Source organism: Trichomonas vaginalis, chromosome VI (genome assembly GCF_026262505.1).
Source record: "Trichomonas vaginalis G3 chromosome VI, whole genome shotgun sequence".
In the NCBI taxonomy this organism is placed as follows: Eukaryota; Parabasalia; order Trichomonadida; family Trichomonadidae; genus Trichomonas; species Trichomonas vaginalis.
This window is the reverse complement of record NC_067208.1, coordinates 2,725,305-2,749,288: the sequence shown is the minus strand read 5'-3', so window position 1 is coordinate 2,749,288 and position 23,984 is coordinate 2,725,305. Positions and strand designations below refer to the sequence as shown.

The following is a 23,984-nucleotide window of genomic DNA, read 5'->3' as shown; positions in this document are numbered from 1 at the left end:
TGAGTATGATCAAATATGCGTCATTGTACGCTTAATGAAAAATCTTCATGAATCTTTTTCAATAATAAAAAAAAATTGAATAAAAAACAGTTATTTTATTTTAATAATATTATGTAATATTATCTCCATTAGTTGGAAATAAAATGTTCACAAATTATTCATAACAACCGTTAATGTTTGATTTATTTTATTATCTATTAGAGATTTTGATATAAAATAAATATTAATATTTATTACTGCCATTAATTATTTGAAAAGTTAATAAAAATTGAAACCTTTCTCAATTTTTAATAACATATCGATAATTTATAGTGAATATGTTCGTTAAAAATCATGAGAATAATTTTTCTTAGTTCTTTTCAATTTTTTCAATTTTTAAAAGATTTATTTAATATATACCAATTGCAATAAACTGTTTAAGATTTTTCAATTTCAAAAATTGAGCAAAATCGTGATGAATGGATATCCTTTATACGAAAACCTTGAAGCTTTCAGTTGGAAATATCACTTTTTCCATTCCATTCATGAAAAAGAAAATTGTGTTCCATGTTTAAGAACAATTCTCGAAATTTCAATAGCGATTATTATCTATTGCAAGATTTTAATCCTTCCAATTATGATCAGCCGTTTCCCTCCATCGGCACTTACCACAATATTTACAAAAATAACATGGGAAGCCTTGTCATTGGAAATTATTGGCGAAAAATTAGTTAATTTTGCAACTTTTTCATTTTCATTAGTGTTTTCCATACTATTCCTGATTTATTACAAGAAAAGAGATCTATTATACATTCATCATACAAACGGTCCTTTTTGTTTTATTTTATAAGAAATTTTTCCGTTAATCATGTGTTACTCAGCCTCATGCATTAGCTGGGCAGTCTACATGTATTTAAATGACGAGCCGCACATTTTTATGATGGTAACAGTCATAATAACTTTTATTATTGCCTCCATTTTTTCATATTACGGTTTTTTATTTACAGGTGTTCACTTTTCCAATATATCTATTAGCAACTCCTCATGGAATAGACTACAAAATTTTTACTTAATTTTAATCGTAAATTTATCCCATTTATTATGGTGGTTAGAATACAAATATAAGTTCGGCATTTACATAATTATATCAATCAGCGCAATTCTGTGCATCGGAATCTTCTTTTGGCTTTCAAAATTGCCATTTATTACCGAAAAATACAATAGATTCGCTATTTTTGCCAACGGATATACCTTATCGAACTTAATATTACTTACATTTTCAGTTAATCGCATATTTCGTGTTGAACTCTCTTATTTGATATCGTTCCTTTTAGTTTTTGTTTGGGCATTTCCATTATCGAAGCGAATATTTGACTTTTACTGCAAAATTATCCTTTGGCGCAGCAAGTTCAACCCAGATTACTTCCTTGATGCAGAAAACAACGTTGTTTTGCCAGAATGCTCACCAAAAGTCTTCGAAAACCTCATTCATTACCTAATGATCACTGATTACTACGATCTTACAGCCTTGTTAATAGCAGCAATTGATTCAGAAAGAGATCCAGAGCTTACAATCGAATGTGCAAAATTATTGATGATGAAAAGATACATTCCATACAGAATTCGACTACAATTATTCCAAATGGACATCAATAATCTTTCGGTTACTTCGAAACAGACATTATTTTCAATATTATCCGATTTAAATAAAATCCGCACAAATTTTGACGACATACAAGATGTTATCTCAGTCATAGAGAACAAGAAACAGATGACTAAGATATATTTATATGCGTTCGTCAACACTTTACTTGAATCTCAGTCACAATTACAGAAAGAAGTTTGCGTAATCAACTACGCAGTATCTACACATGATTACAGGGTCATGGCGATGTATAACATCCAACATTCGATGCTTTGTCCCGAAATAATTAATAGTTATATTGATTATTTGCTCAAAATCGGCGGGAATTACATCCAAGCTACTAAGATTGTCTCTAGTATTAGTTCTATCCGTAATTCTCTCATTAAAATCAATGATTCAACACCTTTGTTGAAATTTTCTGATTCAAAAAGCCGTTTAGAGATAGATTTGCCAAATGGAAGTGAATTAATAAGTAATCAGAAGACTCTGGAGATAGTTCCGAACTGGGGATTGCGATTGATCATTTTGGTGTCGATTTTATTAGTAATTTTTATTTATTTTCCAGTTTTGACACTAGAAAACATCGAACACTCGAAGACACTCAAAAATAATGAGTATTTCAGACACGACCACTCCCCACCTTATTATATATCATCCTACACGGTCAAAAATATTTACTCTTATTTCAAAATTTACAACGTCACTTTTGATCCGAAAATTTTGTCACTTTTAACATTACAGGGCTAAATGAACTTAGAGAATACTTAGATAAAGTTGTCTGTGCTTTGGATGGCAAAACGGTTTTAGGCGGTTTATTTGAAAAACCGGAAAATTGGACAAATTATTTATATGATTTATATGCCAAAAAGTTGTCAGTTTTTTATTTGTCCGACCAAAAATTTGAATACTTGAATTCACATCATTCATTAGAGACATGTTTTGAATCATTTTTACCTGTTATTGATAGATATGAACAATGTGCATTGAATGTCAAACAAAAATCGAATTTTAAAATCATTGGAATTTGTTGTGGAATTTCTGGTTTCTTAATTTTATTAACGTTTATTGTTACTTTTGGAAGTTTAGGCGGAATTGTTAATAAAATGGTTAAGATATATAATTCGATAGAGAACACGACATTGGAAGAATTCAGGAGTAATTTATTTGTTGACATTCATTCGCAAGCGAAAAATAAAATGAATGTAAAAGTGACAGAAGAAATTGATAATGATGGAGCATTAGATTTAGAAGAAATTGAAGAAAATGAATTGCAAGTACCATTGGAAACTGATGAAGTTGAAGAAATGATTGAAAAAGGATTGAAAGGATCAATAACATTTAAAACTTTTTCGCCAAGACACAGAAATTATTTTGTTTTGTATTGTTTGTTGATTTTCATTTTAAGATATATGGTTGGTTTTATAACTGTTAATTATTATGAAAAAGTATATATTAATTTGGTCAAATCCAATATTTTGGAACATTCTGCAATTGATTTCGCTGCAAAATTGTTTTTGCAAATTGATGCTTATTTTGCAAAAGTGACATATAATGAAACGGTTTTGTTTGAAAAACCGGAAACGAATGAAACGAGAAAAAAACATAGCACACATTTGCACACATTTTGACACTTTTTCTGACAAGCATCATTCAAATTTGAAGAAAAACCTCTAAATTTCATTCAAATTTCTGTCAAAATGTGTGCAAAATTGAAATAGGCACACATTTTGACATACGATTATTTATATACGTTATTTTAATGGTTTCAGAGAAATCTTCGTTACACATTATTGAAGATTACTCAATATTTAAGTGAATGACTCACTACCACCTGTTTAGAAAAATGGTAGCATAAAATCCAAATGTCACATATATTATTTCTTATTTCATACAAATAAACTTACAATTATAACCTCAACTTGTTTGCAAAGCAGAAACTCAATATAAGCAATCGATCAGTAGTGTATTTAAAAGTCGAATTTAAATTTAAAAATTTATAATCTTATTTCGGAACCAAATAGTATAAATTTAGGACAAAAAGCTACGTGGTGTTGATAACAACTATTAAAATTCAAATATTACTACCATGAACAATACAATGGCTCATATTGATAATTGATAAACGTGCATATAAATTGCATATATCATCAATGTCATTAAGTAAAATACATGTATATAAATAGATTAGAAATATTTTTCGGTTAGAATTAAAATCTATGTAATAAAAAATAAGTTATAAAAATAAATACCGAATTTTTATTTGTAATATAAACTGCTACAATATGCTAGTGTATACAAATGTATTTGTCGTATTGATTTGAAAGATCTTCAACATGGTTCAGATCTAAATTTGAAACTCGTAAAATAAAGCGAATCTTTATTTATAATATAAACTGCTACAATATGCTAGTGTGTACAAATGTATTTGTCGTATTGATTTGAAAGATCTTCAACATGGTTCAGATCTAAATTTGAAACTCGTAAAATAAAGCGAATCTTTATTTATAATATAAACTGCTACAATATGCTAGTGTGTACAAATGTATTTGTCGTATTGATTTGAAAGATCTTCAACATGGTTCAGATCTAAATTTGAAACTCGTAAAATAAAGCGAATCTTTATTTATAATATAAACTGCTACAATATGCTAGTGTGTACAAATGTGTTTGTACAAATGTATAACTCTTTGTCAATTGTTATGGCACCTTATAACTTAAAAATCATTTTCATTAACAAATATAAAAAGTGACAATTAATATTTTCATTAAATGCATATTTAATTATCAAAACAATGTCGATTTAGCTTGAATGTTCATTATAAATGTGTAAGTTTAGGAAAACAAAAAATAATTAATTCTCGCAAAGAAACTTATTTTAAAAGAACCTAAACAAAAGTTCATATAATAATAAATCTAAAAATAGATATTAATTTAAACGAAGATAATGAGAGAATGGGGATGTTGTAAAACAATGAGACTTAATGATCAAATAATTAAAATAATAAAATTAATTAAAGGAAAGCTAAAATAGTTTAATGAATTTTTATAGATTGATTACACAATCAATGTTTCTGTGTCAATGTACATCAATCAACATTGTTTCATTGAATTTTGTCTTTCACCAAGAAGATTCAAGAACAAAGTTTTGTAGTTTCAATAGATTGATTACACAATCAATGTTTCTGTGTCAATGCTACATCAATCAACATTGTTTCATTGAATTTTGTCTTTCACCAAGAAGATTCAAGAACAAAGTTTTGTAGTTTCAATAGATTGATTACACAATCAATGTTTCTGTGTCAATGTACATCAATCAACATTGTTTCATTGAATTTTGTCTTTCACCAAGAAGATTCAAGAACAAGTTTTCCTCTTTTTCTTTTTTAAATGATTAAAATATTACCTTGCTTCAACTTTACACGTTTTCGTTTACTAAAATTATCTTTTACCTTCACTTATCTTATCATACCCAATTATTCATTTAATTCTATATTTTTCTGACCAAAAATCCTCTCAAATCTCCCTTCTTCTTTCAAAAATTCTATGAGTTTATTCAAATTTCCTTTAAATCTTTGCTAGTCCTTCTATGAGATTCATTCTAAAATTTTTGAAAAAAATTTAAAATTTGCTAAATATATTCTTTATTACTTTGCACTATTTTCCAATTGAAAAATCGTCGATTTTAATCAAATGTAAGATCATAATAATAAAAATTATGAAACTTACCGTGTTTATTAGTAAATTTCAATATGAAGTTGTTATACAAACAGCTGGGACTTTAAATTGAGAAATTGCATAATTCCATCTACAAATTTTGGTCTAGACAATAATCATTGATAAATTATAATATATGTATTATGTGTATTTACATTGCATATATAACAATTTCAATTTCTATATTAAATTGTTATTTGATATCAGCTATATTTGTTCAGGTAAAATGAAGTGTAAAAATATAACTCATGAATTACATATATATATATTATTTTTATTATTAAAATCAAATTCAGATTTATAAATTAAGGTTATTCATTTTTGATATGGTTATCACGCTCAAATATGGAAATAAAATTAAAAAAAGTCAATACTCCTCAAAAAATACATTGTCTATCATTATATCTATATGCTTCCAAAGTATTTCATCTTAAACTAAAGACTTTTATATTACAAAAAGATTCAAAGAAGATACAATTGTTTAATTATGTTAAACATTATTCAGATATGACAATTGAAATAAAAGAGTCAAAAAAGCCTCTAAACTATTTGACAATCCAATAATTTCTTCAACTAAACTATCAAATTTGGAGGATTTAATAAAATGTGGATATGATATGGATATTTCACAAATTGCATTGTTTTCAGCCAGAAATGACATTGATACTGCTATGAAAATACTGAACATGGATTCAATCGAAGAATATGATATGAACTTAATTGCTTATTAAAACAAGTAAGAGAATTTAGAAGAAGTGATATAAAAGGTCAAATGATTGCAATAAGGACAGATAGCAATGGTAAAAAATACACAGAAGTATTAGCAGAAGGGATTTTTAAAGCAGATAGCGATGTTGATTGATGTACATTGACACAGAAACATTGATTGTGTAATCAATCTATTGAAACTACAAAACTTTGTTCTTGAATCTTCTTGGTGAAAGACAAAATTCAATGAAACAATGTTAATTGATGTACATTGACACAGAAACATTGATTGTGTAATCAATCTATTGAAACTACAAAACTTTGTTCTTGAATCTTCTTGGTGAAAGACAAAATTCAATGAAACAATGTTGATTGATGTACATTGACACAGAAACATTGATTGTGTAATCAATCTATTGAAACTACAAAACTTTGTTCTTGAATCTTCTTGGTGAAAGACAAAATTCAATGAAACAATGTTGATTGATGTACATTGACACAGAAACATTGATTGTGTAATCAATCTATTGAAACTACAAAACTTTGTTCTTGAATCTTCTTGGTGAAAGACAAAATTCAATGAAACAATGTTGATTGATGTACATTGACACAGAAACATTGATTGTGTAATCAATCTATTGAAACTACAAAACTTTGTTCTTGAATCTTCTTGGTGAAAGACAAAATTCAATGAAACAATGTTAATTGATGTACATTGACACAGAAACATTGATTGTGTAATCAATCTATTGAAACTACAAAACTTTGTTCTTGAATCTTCTTGGTGAAAGACAAAATTCAATGAAACAATGTTGATTGATGTACATTGACACAGAAACATTGATTGTGTAATCAATCTATAAAAATTCATTAAACTATTTTAGCTTTCCTTTAATTAATTTTATTATTTTAATTATTTGATCATTAAGTCTCATTGTTTTACAACATCCCCATTCTCTCATTATCTTCGTTTAAATTAATATCTATTTTTAGATTTATTATTATATGAACTTTTGTTTAGGTTCTTTTAAAATAAGTTTCTTTGCGAGAATTAATTATTTTTTGTTTTCCTAAACTTACACATTTATAATGAACATTCAAGCTAAATCGACATTGTTTTGATAATTAAATATGCATTTAATGAAAATATTAATTGTCACTTTTTATATTTGTTAATGAAAATGATTTTTAAGTTATAAGGTGCCATAACAATTGACAAAGAGTTATACATTTGTACAAACACATTTGTACACACTAGCATATTGTAGCAGTTTATATTATAAATAAAGATTCGCTTTATTTTACGAGTTTCAAATTTAGATCTGAACCATGTTGAAGATCTTTCAAATCAATACGACAAATACATTTGTACACACTAGCATATTGTAGCAGTTTATATTATAAATAAAGATTCGCTTTATTTTACGAGTTTCAAATTTAGATCTGAACCATGTTGAAGATCTTTCAAATCAATACGACAAATACATTTGTACACACTAGCATATTGTAGCAGTTTATATTATAAATAAAGATTCGCTTTATTTTACGAGTTTCAAATTTAGATCTGAACCATGTTGAAGATCTTTCAAATCAATACGACAAATACATTTGTATACACTAGCATATTGTAGCAGTTTATATTACAAATAAAAATTCGGTATTTATTTTTATAACTTATTTTTTATTACATAGATTTTAATTCTAACCGAAAAATATTTCTAATCTATTTATATACATGTATTTTACTTAATGACATTGATGATATATGCAATTTATATGCACGTTTATCAATTATCAATATGAGCCATTGTATTGTTCATGGTAGTAATATTTGAATTTTAATAGTTGTTATCAACACCACGTAGCTTTTTGTCCTAAATTTATACTATTTGGTTCCGAAATAAGATTATAAATTTTTAAATTTAAATTCGACTTTTAAATACACTACTGATCGATTGCTTATATTGAGTTTCTGCTTTGCAAACAAGTTGAGGTTATAATTGTAAGTTTATTTGTATGAAATAAGAAATAATATATGTGACATTTGGATTTTATGCTACCATTTTTCTAAACAGGTGGTAGTGAGTCATTCACTTAAATATTGAGTAATCTTCAATAATGTGTAACGAAGATTTCTCTGAAACCATTAAAATAACGTATATAAATAATCGTATGTCAAAATGTGTGCCTATTTCAATTTTGCACACATTTTGACAGAAATTTGAATGAAATTTAGAGGTTTTTCTTCAAATTTGAATGATGCTTGTCAGAAAAAGTGTCAAAATGTGTGCAAATGTGTGCATTTTATCCATCTCGAATGAAACTGAATTTACAGAAATTTGTGAAAATGGAATGATTTTATGGACAAGAAAACATTTAAAATTGACAAAGAAAATTTAAAGTTTTTTGAAGAAATCATGCAAAATGTTTCTTATTACGTAGAAAGTTTATATGACAAGAACTCAAAGGTTTATGCAAGAGAGAATTATATGGAAAACGTGCACTTCATTTCAACTTTGTTTTTAATTTTCTTTTTAATGTATTTTTTGTTTATTTTCATTTATTTAGCAAAATTTATTATGTCAAATGTTGCTCATATTGTTTTAGTGTTGAAATCAAAGTATAATTCAACACTTTCGAGATTAATCAACTCTATTTCTTTCAATGAAAAGAAAGAACCTCCTTTTGACTTCCAAAATTTATCGGAATTAATTGTTTCCAATTCAATTTATCCGATAATATTTTTTGACATCGATTTTAATGTCACTTTTTATAATCAACAAGCGACAGCACAAATTTCTTCTGATTTAGAGAATTTGGTGAATTTTTTACCTGTAGACAAAAACATGGAATTTTTTGAGTTTGCAAAAATGACAACAAAAAGTTTAGGAATAAGAGCAAGAAAGAATTTTGATTTCTTCGTTTTCACTGAATCAGAAAACAAATTAACGCCATTTTCAGGTGTTTTCATTCCATTGCAAAATTGTAATTTTGCTTTGATTCTTAAAGATCAAAGTGAAATAATCGAGATGAAAGATGAACTCGACAGACTCCACAAACAAATTTCTTTGGTTCTGAAAAGATTGGTTCATCCGATGATAGCGATGAAAACGGTTTTAGATGAAATGCCAAATCTGACAACCAAAGAAAAATGTGTTATTTTTTGTTGTCAAATGAAAACGATTGAATATGTTAAGCCTGAAATCGAATTATTTGATTATGAAATCACCGAAGTTTGTATATCTATTTTCGACAGATTGTTATCGAAATACAACAAAATCTGTAGAATGAGGACATTCAATGAAGATTTTGTTTTCATTGGAGGTTTCTTTGATGATGATTCTCCTGGAGAAAGAATTGAAGAAATCATCAAATTTGCCCAAGATGCAGCGAATGATATCAATCATTTCTTGGAATGTAATATTTTGTTGAGTGGATCAATAAACTACGGAGGTCCTGTTCATTGTGGATTCTCCGGCATTTCTAAGACAATGTTTGATTACTGGAGCAAAGCAATTATTGATTGTTACGATATTTTAGATGTTGTTCCTCCTGGAAAACTTTTGTTGTTTGAAGACGCGTATAATTATATCAATGACAAATCACTTTTCATTCCTTACAGGCCAACAAGAGAGATTGAACAGAATTTATTCATCATGCAGTCCTATTTAGGAATGGGATTCACTGATTAACTTTTTATATGTTTATTTTTGTTTGTAATATTAAATGTATATTAGATAATTTCTTATTTATAGGATAATTTAATATATTTGTAACAAGTGAAAAATAGATTTCGATTGTGAATAAGTATCATTAGTCAACTCTTAGAAATGAGTATGAACTTTATTCAAAATATTCTATGGGATTCTCCCAATTTCATATAACATATATAACATTTACTTACTCCTTTTGTCCCATATATAACATAAGACTAGTAAATATATAGATATTCAGAAAATTTAGATCCTCCGATCAGGATTATATTTTCTGATATTTGATAATCAAGTAAACAGACGCTTTACCTATGGAAATAGTATCACAGTTTCAACAATATTGAATTTCAAATTCATACTGAAAATTTAACAACGTTAGTGATCGCATCTGTGTACTGGAAATGGCTCATAATTTATGTAGCCATTTGGGGTGTTAGATTGAAACAAGTAACTCGAAAGGAATATTTTTTATAAAAAGTATCAAGTATATTTCGTTGAAAGATCAGCATCTTATAGTATGGTGAGTCTGTAATTTTATAGTTACAATTTGCTTGTGTGGATATTTTGAGTATTTCTGAAAATTTAAAAGTAATTAAAGGGTCATTATTGATTTTGTAATTTAATCGTTGTCGTTATCGATTTTGTAATTTAATCGTTATCGTCTTTTCTAAACGTGCATTTTTGCTTTCGGAGCTATTGAACATACATTGGCCCTTACCAGCAATTGAAAACTATTTTTCATTATCAACAATTACATTACTCCGAGTTATTCATCAATCAATGAAAATCGATATATAGTCCATACTTCAATTTACAATATTGGCAAGTCCAATTTCACTTGGCATATTTAACTCATATAGAAAAACCAGTTGGAATCGGCAAAATTATCTTTAATTCCATACATAAGAAAAAAAAATTATAAAGTTCTTCAACAATAGCAAACTAATAGTTTAAATATATTTACAAGTATCGCCCATCTACTTTTGATATAATTCACATATTAAATGTAGAAAACTGGTTTAAAATAAATATTTCAAAAGTTCGAAAACGATTTATGAAAAAATAACGTGATGACATTTACTAAATTTGCTCTGTATTAAAGTATCGATGATAGAAAGAGCATATTTTGTAAATATTTCAAAAATATTTAAAAGTCGGAGAAATTGTATTGTAATGTACTATAATTATGTTACAAATCCGATTCAATACTAATCCTTCGCTATTGAAGTTGTTTTGAGAAGGATATTCTCTAAATTCTTGATAAATCTTTAAAATCTAGAGTAATCGTTTTGTAAACTTAACAAAACTAAAATGTATACCAATAGATTGGCATTTTCTACGTTTTCAAAGTGAGAGAGTGTAAATTCTTTTTTTTTATCCTATTAAGGGTTTTTAAAAAATTTAATTAACTTAATTTATATGATCTGAAATATATGACAAGTTAATATGGAGAATTCTTTCAACCCAATTTCAATTTATTGAATTTTCTATTCGAATTCAAAAATTTTCCCAAGAAGAAAAAATAAATAGGAAATTTAATATGTTAATACATAAAATATTTTATTTATTCAAAGAATTCAATTTTCTATTGGATCAAAAAACTTGTGTTAAAGTTCGTATTTTAAGATAACTATACTTTTAGAAGCTGTTTTTATTTTTTTTCACCGGGATTTTATTAATTTAATTCTTTCAAAATTTGAATCTTATTGTATATCACCGGACTATGATCATAATAGAGTTGCAATCTCTAATTATAGCCACATTAGTACTCGTGGGTCGATATATCATGGGAGATACAAAATTATTTGAATTTTCTTTTATTTTTTTAAAAAATATTAAAAAAAGTAAATAAATAACTAACAACACAGCATCACTTTTCGTAAAATGCTTTAATCCTAGTCCTTTTTCCCCTTAATTTTTCAATCTCTCCCAGGTTGAAATTTATTCCGGGAATTTTTAAAGATGCTTGGTCAACATAAAATTTTATTAAATCTTCCACAGGAGTCATAAACTCTGAACATTTGAAGCGAGCATGAACTGCATCATTCAAATTTTTAAGAAGATTTTTGTTCGAAAAGTGATTCAATACGGCGATTACATGAATACAAGGTAATCCGTATAATTCGATGTGCTTACATGTGCATGAATATTGTGAATCTGACATAATTTTTACGCAATATGTATAGCGACCAAAAGTTGCATAATATAATTCTTGAATTGGATCATATAATACCGAGCTAAACATATCTGAATGTTTCAAAGTTTCATTTAGATTTTTGATAATATTATCTGATTTAAAATCACCTGTTAAAACATTTTTAACAAGATTGAATTCATGTTCAATGAGACGGATAATTAGTTCGGCGGGTTCATATGTATCCCATTTATCTTTAATTTCGGCATTAAGGGATTCAATAAGAGATGTTGTGAGTATGCCAGCGGTGTAGTCAGCGAATCCTTCAAATGGGTTAATACTATCTAAGTACTTAAAGAGATCCTGATTATTTTCGCGGTTTGGATATTCCTCTTGTAAACGAGTTTCTAACTTTTTAATCAAGTCAATTCGTTTTTGAGGATGGTCTGCGTAAGCGACTTCAACAATTTCGGAATAGACATTGATGTATTCCCTTTTTGTTGCAAAATGACGTAAGCAAAATTTATGATCGCAAGAAAAGCCTGATTCTCTAACAGCAGCTATAATTGCCGGACCTTGATCGGAATAAATATTCTTGAATCTGCTTGGTGGAATAAAAGATTTCAATTTAGTGAGCATATCCTTAATTGTTATCGTATTTTCACTAACAGACCATGCAAATGCAATAGGGATAAGTCTATTATTTGGTGCAGGTGTACCAATAATGAGTAAGTTTCCTTTTTTAATACAAAATAAAAACGTTCCATCAATTTGAATTATTCCGCAAAAAGCTTGTGTTTGCATGTAAAAATGAGTTATTGGAGGAATTACAATAAATGAATAAATTTGAAAGTCTTTTGAATTTTCAGGTAATTCATCACCTTTCTTAAATGTATGCAATTCAATTTCATTGTTAACTTCTTTAACTAAAATCATTTCGCAGAATCCTTGTTCGATTTTGTTTATGATTGAAAAAATTGTTGAGAAATAATTGTAAGATTGAATTCTATCCCCTTTTGTGGTTCCTTTAAGTTTATTTACTATATTATGGAACATCGTATAAGTTGCATTGGGAATATTCAATTCTTTTGCAAAAATTTCTTTGCATTGAGGAACATTATCAGAATTTGCTAATTCATAGACTTTTTTTCCTGCTTGCAACTTAAGAATTTTTGGTATATTGTTACTCGGCTTGCATTGCTTTGCTCTATGCTCGTGTTTAATTACTGGAATGAAGAAAAGTTGACCATTTTCATGAGTCTTTACAAGCTCCATGCAAAATTGGCAGTTAGGACAACGAAACTTTTTTCCTTGCTCAAAATTTAATGGATAAAAAGAATTATATGAATCTTTTGCAATAAATATAGCAGCTTCTGTAGGATCTGTAAATTTTAATTTGCTATATCTTTCCTTGAGAATTGGAATTGGGGGATTTTCAGGTATTTCCATTCTATATTTCAATTTTTTACGGGAATTCAATTCATTTTGAATTAAATCCAGCATATCAGCTCCATCTCCTTTTTCTTCATCAACAATAGCTTGGATGGATACTGATATAGTTTGATTCTCTTCCACTATTGTCGGTTCGCTTTCCGACATGAGATAAAATTGAAGGTTTAACGTACTTTTGATACTCTGAGTTAAAAAAAGATTTTCTTAACATAATTTGATTTATTGGTCCTTAAAAAATTCTGATTCAAAATTGAATTGAATCGAACGAGTTTTCCTTTTGAGTCATTTCAAATATTCATGAGAAAGAAAAAAAATTCTAGCAATTTCAAATATTTTTGATTTGATTGAATTCAAAAGTGTCACAAATATTCAATGAGAAAGAGAAAAGAGATCGAATATGTTGTTTCTGAGCGAATAGTCAAGCAATATTTCGTTAAGTACAAAGATCAGCATCCGGAAAAAAATAAATGGGTATATCAAAATGAGATTCCGCAAGAAATATTTGAAAAATATCTAGAAACGAAGAAAACAGAAAATATTGATGAAATGTTACGCTGTACTCGAATTGTTCATGTTGTTGATCAAGATAAAAAAGAATTTTATCTTGAATTTTAAAAAAAAATCAAATTCATCACATATTAAACAAGAATCTAGATGAAGAACATCAAAAGGCTTATATAGATTATCTTGAAAGTTTACTCAAACTTGAAATAAAAAATAAAAATTAAATTAAATTAACCCTCGTTAGGATATCGTTGCAAATAAAGATCTGTTTCTCAGAAAGATCCTGATTTTCTGATAAATATTCTGTTGTAACTTCTACAAGGTTTAAGATATGAAAAACATTTTTGAATATTTCATCGCTATCAAATCTGCGGAAACATCTGGAATATAATTTCAAATATTTGTGAAGATTTGAATTCTCAATTGCATAATTAATTAAAAATTCATGTGAATTTAAAAAATCGGTAGATTAAATTTGCATGGGTATAAGAGGAAGTACACAATAATACCCCTGAACTACATACTCTGTAAATGAATAGTGAGGAGAAAGACTTCGCAGAATTTCAAGTGTTTTTATGAATTCTAAAGCCATCTCAGATGTTATATCGACTGCTTTATAAAATAAAACTATAAATTTGAGAAGATAAACAAAATCTTCGTTATTTATAATTGAATTCACGTCATTAAAAAAGTTGAAATAATTTGATATTAGTATATCCGAACATGGAAGAGCAGTTGCATATCCTGGGTAATATTTTAATAATTTTGTAAAGAAATTTGCAATTGCATAAGTTGAATATTGATTTTCGTACTCAATAATACTAGAAAAAATTTCTTTCTTGAGTAAAACTGCGTTTTGGAAGAATTCAACGTCAAGAATATTGTTTTTAATCAAAGCAATAAATGTATCGATGAGTAGTATATATAGCGGGTTTTGTGACTTTTTTTGTAAACGTAAGAATTCATACAATATAGAACGATTTTGTATCATTTTTTTAACATATGAAGTAAAAAATGTATGATTCTTACGGTTTTTATTCTTACGTTTTTGAATAAATCAAGATTTAAAAAATTTTCAAATCGTAAGACATTTACACTCAGCCCATACATAAAAATAATTTATTTCATCTTTTATAAAAGAAGCTATATATATATATAGATGATGTTGGATATTCCGTGATTAATTAAACATTGTTTAAATCCTGAATGAAATCAATGAAGTCATAATCAAAGACCTCATAAACGGGTAAAAGAAATTAGAAATTCATGTCTTACGAAAAATTAAAACTTAGTTATGTTTATTATTTTATTTTTTTATTTTGTTTGAAATGAGCGTCAAAACTAACAACGTTAAAAAATTGGGATTCACAAACGAGGAAATAAAGGATATATTAGAGGAGGCGGGTTATGAGGTTGATAAATATTATTTAAGAAATTGTAAAAAATTCGCGGAGTTTTTAAATGAGTTTGATTATGATGGAAAAATGAATAAAAATGATGTTATAAATTTCTTATATCCCACATCTAAAGAAGAAAAACCTAAAGAACCTGATGTTTTCCCTGAATATTATGAAGAACGGATTAAAGATGATGAATATGATGAAATTGAAAGACTGGAAAAAATAAGAGATGAAATAAATGAAAAAATTAAGGAATTAAGAGAAGTTGAAAAATATAATGAAAATGAAGTAGAGGGTTTAATGAATATCCCGGCTTCAGAATCAGAAGTTCAGAAATCTCATGAAGAAAGATATAAAAATTATGTCTCAGAATCAACACAAAATTTATTAGATGGTGAAATAGATGAAACACTTTCAGAAGAAGGTACTAAATTTATTCGTGAACATAAGTTACAATTTATTGATAATGAAGAATACCCTTGTATCTTACTTTCATCACCTTTAGATTCCAAAAAATTCAAAAAAGCTCTTAAAAACGTGACATATGCAACTAATACGATTAAGAAAGAAGATCATGATATTTACACAAATTATTATTTAAATAAATGCACAGGTGTTGATAAAGTTTTTGATTTATTAGATAAAATATCAAAAGAAACCATTGGAACCTATAAAATTTTGTGTGATTGCGGTTTCATTATTGAAGATACCAATAATGTTTCATATGAAAGAACAGCACCGAAGGAAGACGAAGTTGAAAGGTCTATACCATTCGTTATTAAGAACATAAAAGATATGAAAACTTATAAACATTATATTTATTCATTTATTTCAGAAAAAATGGAAGCAAACCATAAAACATCTTCTCATCATTTTATAGCTATTCATACATTCCTTTTCAAAGTTGTGAAATTAAATAAGACAGGAATTAGATTTAATGTATCAGGGTACGCATTCTTGAGTAAATTAAAATGTATTCGTCACGTCGCGGATGATAAAAATTTATGTGTTCTTAATTCATTTTATGGGCTTTAAAAAATAAACTTTATTTTTATTTTTTAATTTTTTATTCTTACATAAATGAACAAAAACGAAACAGCTAAAATGAATGATAATCAAATTAGAGCAGAAGGTAGAAGGTTATTTAAACGCTTCTATAACATTCCTGATGGTGTTAATCCTAAAACTCGTAGAAGTTATTTAAATGAAGCAATAGATGCATATGAGGGGTTTGACATTTCATCAGAAAGTGAAAGATTAGCGAGAATGTTAAATGTTAATATTGATTTCTATTATTGTGATCCTCAATCAGAAGACGTGGACATAAATAAGGTAGACTTTCCATTAGTGGAATCAATAATGATAGATCCAGAATTTGAAACAGTAAATATTTTATTAACACAGAGTCCATGTGGAAAACTTCACGCTGACAGAATAACAGACGTTGAAGCACTCACTGGCTATAAAGTTTGTCCATTTTGTAAAGAAGAAGTTTATTCTATCCGTGATGATCCAGAAAGGAAAAACCAAAGAAGATTTTTAAAGCATTGTGAGAAATGTAAAGAAAATAATGGGAGATTAATTCAAGACGTTCAATTGCAAAAGACACAGCAACCATATGCACCACATATTACGAAACAGAAGATATATCAGTGGTTATTAGCTCACAATTTGCAGAAATATTATAAACCGACAAGATATTATATTACTTTTGACTTTGAAACATTAGAGACTAAAGAAGAATTACAACTTTCTGAGTGTGCAACTTTGAACGCTTACTTAAAACCATTCATGGTATCATCAACAGTTAAATTAAATGATAAAACATATACGAGGAATTTTTGCTTAACTTCGAGTGATTCTTTTATTTCTGATTGGATTGAGTTTTTATTTTCAACCTGTTCATTAGTTGCTAAATCAAATATTGAACAATATGAAGAATTATTGAAGCCGCAAACGGTGGGGACTTTGTCTCAAACATTAAATGAAAAACAGAAGGAAGCATTTAAAGAACTTCTAGATGAGGAATTCAATAAAGTGAATATCATAGGTTTTAATTTCGGGAAAGTTTGATTTAAATTTAATTCTCGTGATTTAAACACTGCAAAATGGAAAATAAAATCAATGCTGGGTCATCTTCACAATTTAAGCAAATCATTGTAAAGAAAACAAACGTTCCATATGAATTAAGATTTTTGACATCAGAAATTATATAGCGGGTGGACATTAGACCAATTCACTCAAGATTTCGGAAACAATAAATCACGTGTTAAATCCTTTTTCCCTTATCAATTCATCACGTGGGAAAATTACGAAGAAGAATTATATAAAGTGGAACCATTCACTCAAGATTCATTTTATTCGGTATTAACTCAAGAAACTATATCAAATAGTGATTATCAAATATATCTCAATGATGCTAAAAATTTTAAGAATAGATTAGAATATTTTATTCATTATTGCAATAAAGATGTTGAAATTATGATTGACTCAATTGATAAAATTATTGAAGAAACATTTGTTTATAAAATTGACACGCTTCATAATCTTTCTTTATCATTGAATGCTTCAATGATTCGTTACGCTTTAGCATATAAAGACTTTAATCCTAATGAAAAATATCCTGAGGAAGAGATAGAATCAAGTTTTGAATTAACGAAAAAGTATTGGAAATATAAAATTGAATCATATAAGAAACAAGATGAAAAAGCAGAAAGGGATACTAAAAATAATGTTTCAATGGATGATTTTCAATACTATCACGATTTAATCCTTTCATCTAAATGCAAAATGTGTGGTAAAGCGTTTACATATGCAAATAAACCAACATTGGATAGAATCGATAATGAAAAACCGCATACCAAAGAAAATTGTCAGTTAATGTGTTGTTATTGTAATGTCGTAAAATCAAATAAAGATGAAGATGTTCAACGTTTAAGAATCAATTTAAGAAATTATGCATTAAAAAATAATTTACCAATGACTTTAGATTCAGTTGAAGCTTATCACATTCTCCGTAATGGAATTACTGGTGGTCTATCAAATGTTCAACATCGTGTTAATCTTAAAGGAATCACACACATTAATAAACTTTCATATAATCCAGAAACTAAAACTGTATCAAATGAGGACACCACCAACATTATGACTCATTTTGTTGGTGTTGATTTTAATTCATTATATCCTTCATCATTTTCATCTAATCCTCATGATTTCATTCAATATACTGACCATAAAATGTATATGCCAGGAAGATTGAATGGTGTTATCATTTGTGATACAGCAACAAAGAAAGCAAAAGCACTGGGAATTATTAGAAAGAAAAATACTTTATTCGTGGCTGAAGTAAAGGGTCACATTGATGAAAAATACATTAATGATTACATAAACTTTTTACCGATAATAAGAAACTTAGATATTATCACAGATGAAAAAACAATTGGTAGTTTTATGTATAATTACATGAAATCAAACAATCTACCAGTTGACCAGAAACAGAGAAAATTAACTCAGTTAGCATCAACACACAACCAATATCAACCATTTTCTTCTTATTATCTTTGGTATCTAATCGATAGATTTCATTTTATCATTGATGATATTCAATCAATTTTAACATTTACTAAAAACACTTGTTTTAATGAATTTGCGAACGAATTTATGAATGAAAGACAAAAGGCTGAATTAGAAGGAAATAAAGGAAAAAGTTTATTTTGCAAGATTTCACTTAATGGATCATATGGTTACGATGCAATGAATACACAAAATTACACAAAGACTAAAATAATGAATGCACAGAAGGCATGCGTTGCATGTATGTCAAATAAGTTTAAAAACATAAGAGAAATAGGTGAGGATACATATCAAGTGATGCTCAAAGATAGATTTTATAGATGTGATACATGTTTACAAGAGGCATTCTTCACTTTAGATAACGCAAAATACTGGTATTTGGTTTTCATTTATGATTTTATGTATAAATGCTTGAATGTTAATCGTTTTCATTTCATTGAAGGTGATACTGATTCATCTTATTGGGCAATCGCTGGCGACCCAAATCTTCCTAACACTCAAGCATTTCAAGCAATTGTTACCGATAAACAATTTTATGATAAAAACATTTTCAAATTCGCACCATTTGATTTCTTCTGTTTTGATGAGAAATTTAAACCTAAATTAAAGAATAAAGCTGAAGAAAAAGCACATGAGAAGAAGTTATTGGGTTTAGCAATTGAGAAACAAGGTGATAACATGGTTGCTTTATGCCCTAAGTGTTATACATCATTCAACGGTTCAATTGATGGAAGTGATTTTAAAAAGATTGCACAAAAAATGAAAGGAGTTAGTTTACGACAAAATAAACAATTAACACCTAAAAATTATTTGGATATAATAAATGATAAAGCGATATTTGATGGTCAGAATATTAATTTACAACTTAAAAACGGATTAATGACTCGCTTAACAATCGGTAAGACTGCATTAACAGGAGCACACACTAAGGCTGTATGCTGTGAAAATGGATGTTGTATGCCATTTATTTAATACAATTTAAAATTATATTTTAATGAAATGCCACAGAAGAGACAAAAGGAACCGTTAATGATGGTTTTGATTCTTGATCAAAGAGGTGGGCACCCTTAAAACACTTATTTTATTTTTATATAAATGGATAACGCAAATTTAAAAAATTTAATTGATGATTTAATATTTAATCAAAATTTTCTTAGTTATTATGATTTAAAAGTATATCTCCAAGACTATGATAACAATATAACGGATGATGATATGGAATATTATTATTCATATTATGATAATGAATTTTTGAAATATCATGATAGAATAATTTCTAAAATTAAAGACAAAATTAAAAATAATGAATATATAAAGGGAAAAACTAAATCACAACTTAAACAATTGAAAGATTTCAAAAATAAAGTATTAACAGAAGAAGATATTGATGGATTATATAATTTATATAATCCTGAGCCGCAAAAACAAAAGGAACAAAACGCCCAGGTCCTTCAGACCATAAATGATGCACAAGCTTTAATTTATGATTCATTAGTTAAACCATATTCAGCCCGACTTTTAAATGAAGATCAACTTTTGGAATTCATCCTTCAACATAAACTCGAAGCGGGAAAGTATATCAAACCTTTATATACAGCATATTTAAAACAAATGAATAGAATACATCCAGAATTAATGAAGGGGGGAATGAATTCCAAAATCAAAGCAGATAAAATTAAACCACTTGCAACACCAAAACCTCCAACGACAGTACCTACAACACCAAAACCTCCAACGACAGTACCTACAACACCAAAACCTCCTCCTCCTTCAGTTAATCCTTCATCATTCACTTTATTATATCCATTTCAAACATTAAAGAAGCAAAAAGATTTTAAAAAGGGTTTCAAGATATTAAATAAACCAACTGACCCGAAAATTCAACCGTTAAAGGAAAAATTTAGTCGCCCTTCATTTGCACTATATCCATATTCATACGAAATCGATCATCTGGAATATTCAAAAGGAAACGTTACTTATTTATTTGCCATTAACATTAACACTAGATATTTATATTGCATTCCAGTGAAAGGGAAAACAGAACAGGAAACAAGAAGAGCTATTCAATACTTACTAGATCATGAAAGAGTAGATAATATCAGGGGTGATAGTGATAAAGGATTTCAGGCAACTATGATTCATTATTTCCCACAAATTAATTTTTACTTCTCATCTTCTCCATATACGTTTCATAATAAAATAGTTGATGCAGTAATGAGAACTCTTAGAGATGCGTTAGGGGTTAACGGTCAGATATACTGGGATGGAAATCATGACTCCATCATACAGCAGTTAGTATATTATTACAATAATACATGGCATAGAACTATAAACATGAAACCGGTGGAAATGAAAAATGATATTTCAAAAGAATGGGAATATATTAGAAAGCAAATGGAAAGGTTAAATGATGTTAAACGTGAACAAATTAATTCGGGGCTTATGAATTTTAAACAAGGGGATAAAGTTTTGATTCATCTTGATTATGGAAAAACTAATAAATCAATGACAAAAAGAAGACGAAGATTTGACACAATAGCTGAATTTGTTAGATATATTAACGGCAATGCATTAGTTGAGGTTAACAATAAATTAATAGAAATTCCGATTTATTTTATTACTCCATTATATTTAAATAATATTTAATTATTTTATTTCGTAAGAAATGGGTGACAACGAAGCAGCCAAGAGTCCGGACAATGAATATAAAAAGAAACTAAACAAAATTAAATCAAAAATATGCTATTATAAAAAGAAACCGCAATGTGGTGAGGTTGAAAACGATAAAGAAATAATCGAAAAATTAGAAACTTACCGTTCAATCCTTAAACTGAGTGAAGCAAAAATAAAAGAATTTAATAGAATAAATAAATTGATTGGAAGAGATGAATTTAATAAAGATGAATTTTTAAACTCAATCCAAATTTAATTTTTATTTTTCTTTGACAACATCTCTCTTTCCATCATTACTGCATAACCACATTTTCTCAGTTTTAGTGGTTTGTTATTTTTAGCAAGTTCTCGCATCATTTTTATCGTTTCCTCCCTTGTTATGATTCGTGGTAAATTTTGAGCTTGTGGGGTATCCATTTATATAAAAATAAAATTTTGTTATCAGTTATTTTATCGTTAATGGTTTTCAGGTTATTCAATAATTCATTATTTTTGAATAACTGATGAGGTCACCAGGTCACCAGGTCACCAGGTAATTCAACTTTCTCTGAAAAAATGTGACAACATGACATTTTGACAACAACATAGGGGGATGGTAGTTATGAATTATTTTTGAATAACTGATGAGGTCACCAGGTCACCAGGTCACCAGGTAATTCAACTTTCTCTGAAAAAATGTGACAACATGACATTTTGACAACAACATAGGGGGATGGTAGTTATGAATTATTTTTGAATAACTGATGAGGTCACCAGGTCACCAGGTCACCAGGTAATTCAACTTTCTCTGAAAAAATGTGACAACATGACATTTTGACAACAACATAGGGGGATGACAGTTATGAATTATTTTTGAATAACTGATGAGGTCACCAGGTCACCAGGTCACCAGGTAATTCAACTTTCTCTGAAAAAATGTGACAACATGACATTTTGACAACAACATAGGGGGATGGTAGTTATGAATTATTTTTGAATAACTGATGAGGTCACCAGGTCACCAGGTCACCAGGTAATTCAACTTTCTCTGAAAAAATGTGACAACATGACATTTTGACAACAACATAGGGGGATGGTAGTTATGAATTATTTTTGAATAACTGATGAGGTCACCAGGTCACCAGGTCACCAGGTAATTCAACTTTCTCTGAAAAAATGTGACAACATAACATTTTGACAACAACATAGGGGGATGGCAGTTATGAATTATTTTTGAATAACTGATGAGGTCACCAGGTCACCAGGTAATTCAACTTTCTCTGAAAAAATGTGACAACATGACATTTTGACAACAACATAGGGGGATGGCAGTTATGAATTATTTTTGAATAACTGATGAGGTCACCAGGTCACCAGGTAATTCAACTTTCTCTGAAAAAATGTGACAACATGACATTTTGACAACAGGAATGAAATTTTATGTAGCCCAAAAATAAAGTCAGTTTTAAAATTATTTTTATTTTTTTTATTCCTATATAAATGACAGCAACAAACAACAACAGCAACTATATCGTTTCTGATGAAAAAGTTATTGATTCATTAGTTGAGGAATTAGTTGTGGCAGAAACTAAAACCCTCAACGAAAGAATTGGTGAAAACAAGATTGATTTACATAACTACCTCAAATACGATGGAGGAAGAGGAAGGAAAACTGGTATGGCTTTATTAGTAAATAAAATTTCGAATTTAACGATTATAGATGTTGATATCAATAAATCGTACAATGGTGAACTTAAAGAAACAGTTAGAAAAGACATTCTATCAAAACTTTCGGATAAAGATGTTATCGTTAAAACCGCTTCAGGAGGTCTTCACATTTATTGCAACACTAATTTCTTCTATGCAGTTTCGAACAGAATGATTAAATGTTATTCCTGCAATGATTATGATATTGACATAATGACTTCTATGGATGATTCAAAACGTTCATTAGTGGTTATGGCTGATTCAAGAGTTCGCAAGAATGCAACAGAACCAATCAATACATACTCATTCATTCGTGGAAGTTATGATTCAACATTAACTAGAACAGTGAATGATATATTAAATGATTTGAATATTAAGGTAAGAGTTGAACAGAAGAATGAAGAAATAAAGACTATCATGAATGAAAACAAAGATGTAAACATTGACGATAAACTAGCTCAGAGCATAGTTGATGGCATCTGTGATTTTGAAGTACATAATGACGGTGGAAACATGAATTTAGAAAAAGAAGTTACATTATTCACACTGTTTCAAGCTATTAATTCGTTACCTAATCATTTAATTAATGAAGCATACGATAACGTTTATAACTTCTGCAGTTTAACAGAAAATGCAAAAAGTAATTTTGAAAAAGCACGTGGAAGATATGCACATTTAATGACTTCTCCATTTGTTTTGGTGAAGATTCTAAAACTATATCAAAAGGAATATTATGATGAATATGTTTTGCCTTTATTACGTAAGCCAAAAATAACATTTGACATCAAACTTGATGACTCGTT

At 28.1% G+C, this 23,984-nt stretch overlaps 7 protein-coding genes across 7 annotated transcripts, besides 5 other annotated features; 6 read left to right on the top strand and 1 right to left on the bottom strand.

The window, feature by feature from the left end:
• Positions 1 to 1,477: 1,477 nt before the first annotated feature.
• On the top strand, positions 1,478 to 2,371 carry TVAGG3_0795170 (uncharacterized protein; the record flags this gene model as incomplete). Its single annotated transcript, XM_001302664.1, has 1 exon — positions 1,478 to 2,371. One exon carries the CDS (start codon positions 1,478 to 1,480, stop codon positions 2,369 to 2,371), a length of 894 nt encoding a protein of 297 aa, XP_001302665.1.
• An 844-nt stretch (positions 2,372 to 3,215) lies between these two features.
• Positions 3,216 to 8,361: a mobile genetic element.
• Positions 6,729 to 8,347: a mobile genetic element.
• Positions 8,362 to 8,916: 555 nt separating the features above from the next.
• On the top strand, positions 8,917 to 9,738 carry TVAGG3_0795140 (guanylate cyclase protein; the record flags this gene model as incomplete). Its single annotated transcript, XM_001302663.1, has 1 exon — positions 8,917 to 9,738. One exon carries the CDS (start codon positions 8,917 to 8,919, stop codon positions 9,736 to 9,738), a length of 822 nt encoding a protein of 273 aa, XP_001302664.1.
• A 618-nt stretch (positions 9,739 to 10,356) lies between these two features.
• Positions 10,357 to 10,441: a mobile genetic element.
• A 1,114-nt stretch (positions 10,442 to 11,555) lies between these two features.
• Positions 11,556 to 13,683: a mobile genetic element.
• Positions 12,136 to 13,342, bottom strand: TVAGG3_0795120 (MULE transposase domain-containing protein; the record flags this gene model as incomplete). The annotated part of the gene is made up of 1 exon (XM_051247118.1): positions 12,136 to 13,342. A coding segment is annotated over one exon (1,207 nt), but the record flags the coding sequence as incomplete, so codon positions are not given.
• Positions 13,684 to 15,098: 1,415 nt separating the features above from the next.
• Positions 15,099 to 23,984: part of a mobile genetic element that runs on past the window's edge.
• On the top strand, positions 16,330 to 17,299 carry TVAGG3_0795090 (uncharacterized protein; the record flags this gene model as incomplete). The annotated part of the gene is made up of 1 exon (XM_051247117.1): positions 16,330 to 17,299. A coding segment is annotated over one exon (970 nt), but the record flags the coding sequence as incomplete, so codon positions are not given.
• TVAGG3_0795080 (DNA/RNA polymerases family) lies at positions 18,229 to 19,594 on the top strand (the record flags this gene model as incomplete). The annotated part of the gene is made up of 1 exon (XM_051247116.1): positions 18,229 to 19,594. A coding segment is annotated over one exon (1,366 nt), but the record flags the coding sequence as incomplete, so codon positions are not given.
• On the top strand, positions 19,918 to 20,680 carry TVAGG3_0795070 (uncharacterized protein; the record flags this gene model as incomplete). The annotated part of the gene is made up of 1 exon (XM_051247115.1): positions 19,918 to 20,680. A coding segment is annotated over one exon (763 nt), but the record flags the coding sequence as incomplete, so codon positions are not given.
• On the top strand, positions 22,975 to 23,981 carry TVAGG3_0795060 (Prim-pol domain family; the record flags this gene model as incomplete). Its single annotated transcript, XM_051247114.1, has 1 exon — positions 22,975 to 23,981. A coding segment is annotated over one exon (1,007 nt), but the record flags the coding sequence as incomplete, so codon positions are not given.